At 43.7% G+C, this 5,727-nt stretch overlaps 1 protein-coding gene across 1 annotated transcript; it reads left to right on the top strand.

The window, feature by feature from the left end:
- Positions 1-2,359: 2,359 nt before the first annotated feature.
- CFL2 (cofilin 2) lies at positions 2,360-5,151 on the top strand. Its single transcript, XM_047737139.1, has 4 exons — positions 2,360-2,515; positions 3,591-3,898; positions 4,015-4,091; positions 4,175-5,151. The coding sequence occupies exons 1-4, from the start codon at positions 2,513-2,515 to the stop codon at positions 4,285-4,287; spliced, it is 501 nt and encodes a 166-aa protein (XP_047593095.1). The 5' UTR covers positions 2,360-2,512; the 3' UTR covers positions 4,288-5,151.
- Positions 5,152-5,727: the final 576 nt, after the last annotated feature.

The following is a 5,727-nucleotide window of genomic DNA, read 5'->3' as shown; positions in this document are numbered from 1 at the left end:
GATCACAAGTAGGCAGAGAGAGGAGGAAGCAGGCTCCCCGCTGAGCAGAGAGCCCAATGCGGGCCTCAATCCCAGGACCCTGAGATCATGACCTGAGCCAAAGGCAGAGGCTTTAACCCACTGAGCCACCCAGGCGCCCAAACATTTTTTTTTTTTTAACCAAACATTTACTCTTTCTTTTCTTCCTTAGAAGTGTCTTCCTTCGCTTTGAAGTCCCAGACTTCTACCTACCCCTTCTCCTTAGTTTAGGATGACATATATGCCTCCATTTGGGGGCACCTGGCTAGCTCAGTTGATAGAGCATGCAACTCTTGATGTCAGAATTATGAGTTCAAGTCCCACATTGGGCACAGAGCTTACTTTAAAAAAACAAAAACATATGTACTTCATTTTGCCTGACTTGTCTTTGGAATCTCATATTTGGATTCTCCCTACGTACAAAATGAAATTTGACTTTCCTCTGTTAATTTGTCTCTTGCCAATCTGATTTTAGACCAGCCAGAAGAACTTGAAGGGCAAAGAGAAGTTTTTCTTTCCCAACAGTTTCACAAATTGTAAAGTACCAGCTACAAAAAGTATTTTTTAAAGATTTTATTTATTTATTTGACAGAGAGAGTGAGAGAGTGAACACAGCAGTGAGAGAGGGAGAAGCAGGCTCCCCACTGAGCTGGGAGCCCAACTGGGGTGGGGGATTCAATCCCAGGATGCTGGGATCATGACCTGAGCCAAAGGCAGACACTTAACCACTGGGCCACCCAGGTGCCCCTAAATATAAAGTATTGTATCCACTTGCTTGCCATTCATGCTTACACACTGGGAAATTTTGTCTCTAAACTAAGTCAATCTTTCTGTTAAGAAAATACACACAAGGGGTGTGTATATTTCCTGGTATGTGTAAATACCAGGAAACTGGATTTTAAAGCTGGAAAGGACTTTAAAGATAGTTTAATGAGAGCTTGTTTTATTTTGTCAGTGGGGCTGAAAGTCCTTTGAGGTTATAGAGATAAGGGCAGTGCCAAGATTTAATACCCAAGTCTATCAGCTCCCAGCCCAAAGTTCTTGCCCATGTGGTGCCCTTCTCACTTAGTTTGTGTCAAGATTTATCTGGACTTACTATTTTCTTCCCAGCAGTTTTAGGTTATAACAAGTGCACTTTTTTAGTGCAAGTCTTTTTCAAAAAATAAGTTTATCAGAGCTTTAAATTTATTTTATCAATTTTACAAATGAAGAAAGATAGAAATAGTAAGCATTCAGGAGAAAAGGTAGCATAAATCAGCCCAAAATAATTAAACACTTTATTAAATCTTTCATTATAGATTATTCAGGTATAAATTATAGATCACAGAAATTTTTCCTCGAAGTATAAAGTGACATATTTTTTTAAGAGTTTATTTATATGAGTGAGAGTGAGATCAGGAGCAGGGGGGAAGGGTAGAGGACTCCCCCCCCCCCCCCCCCCAGCCAGGAACCTGATACAGGACTCCATTCCGGTACCCGGGATCATGATCTGAGCCTAAGGAAGATGCTTAAACGACTGAGCCACCCAGGAGCCCAAGTGACTTTTTTTTTTTTTTTTTTATGATAAGTAGATACATGTTTAAGTACCAAAAAGGTTTAGTTAGAGAAGACACTTGGCTCGGTGATGCAGGCTTTGCTAGAAGAGGTGTAATTGCCAAGAAGGAGGAAATCTCTACTCTTGGGTCCATTTATTTGATATCAGCTGTCAGAGCGGGGGCTTCATGAAGGAAGGACTACCAGCATCCATATCTACGCAGGGATGTTACTACCCAATTTTCCCCCTATTGTTATTATGTCCACCACAGACTTCGCGAAAGTCATTTTCCACTTCTATTTATCATTTTGCTTTTGCTGAGTAATTCAGTCAACTTGGGTAACCCCCTATAGTATTCATCCTCATTTAACTGGAGGAAGGAAATCTCAATAATTCAGGCCATCTCTTACACAGGTTTTCCAAAAAAAAAACTCAAAACGCTGGAATCCACCCCTTTCCGTGGAAACCACAGGAAACTAAAAGACATTCTGGCGCACGGTTGCCTTCACCGGCGCCCAAGCCCGGGAGCAGCGCCCTGGGGGAGGCATGTGGAAGCGCCCCTCCGGGAGTCCGCCGCCCTCCCGGCTGGCTGACAAATGCTGCCCCGGGGCTGGAGTCGGCTCAGCCAGGCCCCCGGGCCCCACCCACCGCCACTCGGCCGCCCGGGCTTGCTGGACGCGCGCGCGCGCGCGCGCCGGGGTCAGGTCTAGGACGCGGGCGGGGCAGGGAGGCGGAAGGGCCGGCCCGGGACGTGTCCACGTGACAGCCCCGCCCGCCGCCTGCAGCCCCCTGTGCCTCCGCTACCGCTGCCGCCGCCGCAGCCCCCGCCCCCGCCTCCGCCTCTCGGGCTGCAGCTCCCGGCGTGCCCCGCACTCGCCGCTGCCCGCCCGCCCCTCCCTCTCCTACCAGTGCCACACAGCCGGAGTCCGAGCCGCCGCCGCAGCCACAGCCGCGGGCACTATGGTAAGGCGGGCGCGCCACCCCCAGGCACCGAGGGCCGGGACGCGGGAAGCAGAATCCCCCGCGCAGCCCTGCAGGGCCCTGGGGGCGAGGCCGCCATTTTACCCTGATTTAGGCCTTTAAGGTGGGGGCTGCAGCGCTGCGGCCCCGCTGCTCGCTCTCCAGCCAGCCTGCCGGCCGGCCTAGCCTCCCACCGTCAGGCCGGGCCCTGCTGCTCTTCGGATCCCAGAAGGCGAGGAGGTCGGGGGTCGGGGGCCAGAGCCTAAGCCGGACAGGAGGCATCCGGAGAGGTCGAGGCTTTGGGAGCTGCGGCCAGGGACGCGGGAGGGTCTGCGGGGCTGATCCCGCGCGTGCCGCGTTTGCGCGGGGCTTCCTTTTACTTAGCGCTCGCCTCTCAAATTGGTACGTGCTCTAAAGCCCTTGCTGAAGGCTTTCGGTTAAGGGTCTTGGTGGCCTGTAATAAAACCCCTAAGAGGAGATTAAGGAGGTGTGAGAACGCTTTTTAAAAATGCTTTTTCGCCGTAAAAAGCTTTTACACTAGCTCCGTTAGTTTTGAAGTGCCTGCATTTGAGCTGTGAGGCAATTATGTTGTAGCCGTGGGCGGTTTGGAGTTCACACTTGATTCTCTTTCCTTATGAGGAAACGGCACTGGCTAGGATGACTTTAAAGAAAAAAATAGTAGAAGCTTTAACTGAAATCCAAAAGTGTTTTTTTAAGGCCTGCAGAGTTGACACAATACAGAAGGTATTTTTGCTGCTGCTCCTGAAGCTCTGACATCACCCAGTGAAATAGGAAACATTTCAGGGATGGGACAGCTTGCATTTGTCCCTTTCCCTCCACCTTCCATTTACTTCAACCTCCAAACCCCTTTAAAAAGGATGAATGGGGCAGGATGAGTTAGAATCCTTCGGCGCATCTCTTATACTGATAATTAAAATGTGGCGAATCTGATTGGACTACTTGCATGGTGCAGTGCAATTTTTGATGTCCAGATTAAAGTGAATCCTCTCTAGGCAAACAGTAATTTTGGTTAAAACCAAAATGCTTGTTCTGAGTTACTGTTCTTTTTTTATTTCAGGCTTCTGGAGTTACAGTGAATGATGAAGTCATCAAAGTTTTTAATGATATGAAAGTAAGGAAATCTTCTACACAAGAGGAGATCAAAAAAAGAAAGAAAGCCGTTCTCTTCTGTTTAAGCGATGACAAAAGACAAATAATTGTAGAAGAAGCAAAGCAGATCTTGGTGGGTGACATTGGTGATACTGTAGAGGACCCCTACACATCTTTTGTGAAGTTGCTACCTCTGAATGATTGCCGATATGCTTTGTACGATGCCACATACGAAACAAAAGAGTCTAAGAAAGAAGACCTAGTATTTATATTCTGGTGTGTAAAAACAAAAGAAAAAGTACTTTTAAAATGCAAGGATTGTTATTAACATAGTCAGTTTTGCCTTTGTTTTTCTTTTAAGTGGAATTCAACAATTGTGTCTTTTTCTGTAGGGCTCCTGAAAGTGCACCTTTAAAAAGCAAGATGATTTATGCTAGCTCTAAAGATGCCATTAAAAAGAAATTTACAGGTACAGACATTAAAAATTTTGTGCAGAGGAATTACTCCTTCTTAATTATAATGAGATAATGGGATAATGTTTTTCCTTTTTAGGTATTAAACATGAGTGGCAAGTAAATGGCTTGGATGATATAAAGGACCGTTCAACACTTGGAGAGAAATTGGGAGGCAACGTAGTAGTTTCACTTGAAGGGAAACCCTTATAAAATGACAGTCAAGTGCCATCTGGATCTTAAGGAGCTTCCATTTCTCCAGCTCAATCAATTGAAATAGTATTAGGTGTTTTGTTTTGTTTTTTTTCTTTCTCTTCCCACTGGGTCCTTCCAATACAGTGAATGAAGGAAATATCATTCATGTAAGCAACCTATCAGTGATTGCCATTAGACTGTTTAATACTGTTACTTTAATGTAGAATCCAAGGAATGCCTTCCCATCATATTTTAGCCAAAACAACTGGTTATATGCCTCCCTTGCAGCAAGCACTACAATGAAAGTGATTGTCAGTGTGAATAGCTTAGAATACTGCAAAGGGTAAGCTGATTGAATGCCTTGAAAGTATTATCCACTGGTCAGATGGTAAACTTTATTCAGTATTATTATTTATAGTTGCACTTGATTGCAGTTCTGTGAGGCTCAAGCATTCATACACCTCACCTGCCTGGGCAAGCCTATTTTTGTGACATGGCAGCACAGATATAACACTATGCATTGAAAGCACTTTTTTTGTAATGAGTTTAACCTCCCACCGCTCCCCCAAAAGGAATGCCAATTAAGTTTTGTTAACTGTGTCATCCACTTACCCTAGTACCTCAGTATTCATTCCTGTTACCTGCATATCTTAAAAGAGATAGCTGTTACTAATGCCTCTTCATTTTCCATTGAGTTGTACACTACTGAATAAGTGTAGGAGTTTATGTTTACCATGTAAGTTTTGCAACACTAAAAACATTTTGAATATCAGTCATGATGGCAATTTCTGTATAAAAGAGCCTTAAATGGAACATTGTTTTTGAGATCAAACCCCACCCTCACAATAATGGCCACGTTGCAATAAAAATTGTGGCATATTACAGAACGTTGCCTTGTTTTCCTTGGACATTTTGCAACATGGTATGTGAAGCAACTTCTAAGGTAAACAGCTATTATTAATCTTTGCACTGGTCATTTAAGAATTTTTTTGTACAACATTCATGCATGATATTTTCCAGTTTGTTGAGTTTAAAAAATATTCTATCCTAAAGCCAATTAATAGAAAATATTGTGACAGAGAGATACTTTTATAAGCATTAGTTTATTTATTTCCTTATATGTTAATATGAAGATCGGAAGTTATTTTTTGCACTTTGACATAAATATTCTTCAATACCAGATTTGTTCTCTGGGTAAATTAGGGGAGTTATTTTTTAATTCACGTTTACATTTCTAAGTAATTAAGTAGTAGAAGCAGGAAGCTCTTACTGCGTATTTGGTCGTAATGAAAATAATTTATAAAATGTCCTTCAAAAGTTAATACTCCTTATGTTTAGGATCTTTCATTTCAGCTATCATTTCTTAATTTATTTTGCAAATTGGAAAGAAAAAATGATGTAGCAGTCTTAAGCATTAGTAGTGGGATTTGGCTGTGGTCCAGAGTGCTCTCCTTATAG

The sequence above is a fragment of the Lutra lutra genome, chromosome 7 (assembly GCF_902655055.1).
Source record: "Lutra lutra chromosome 7, mLutLut1.2, whole genome shotgun sequence".
Taxonomy (NCBI): domain Eukaryota; kingdom Metazoa; phylum Chordata; class Mammalia; order Carnivora; family Mustelidae; genus Lutra; species Lutra lutra.
Note: the sequence above shows the minus strand (reverse complement) of the source record. Positions and strands in the feature narration are given on the sequence as shown.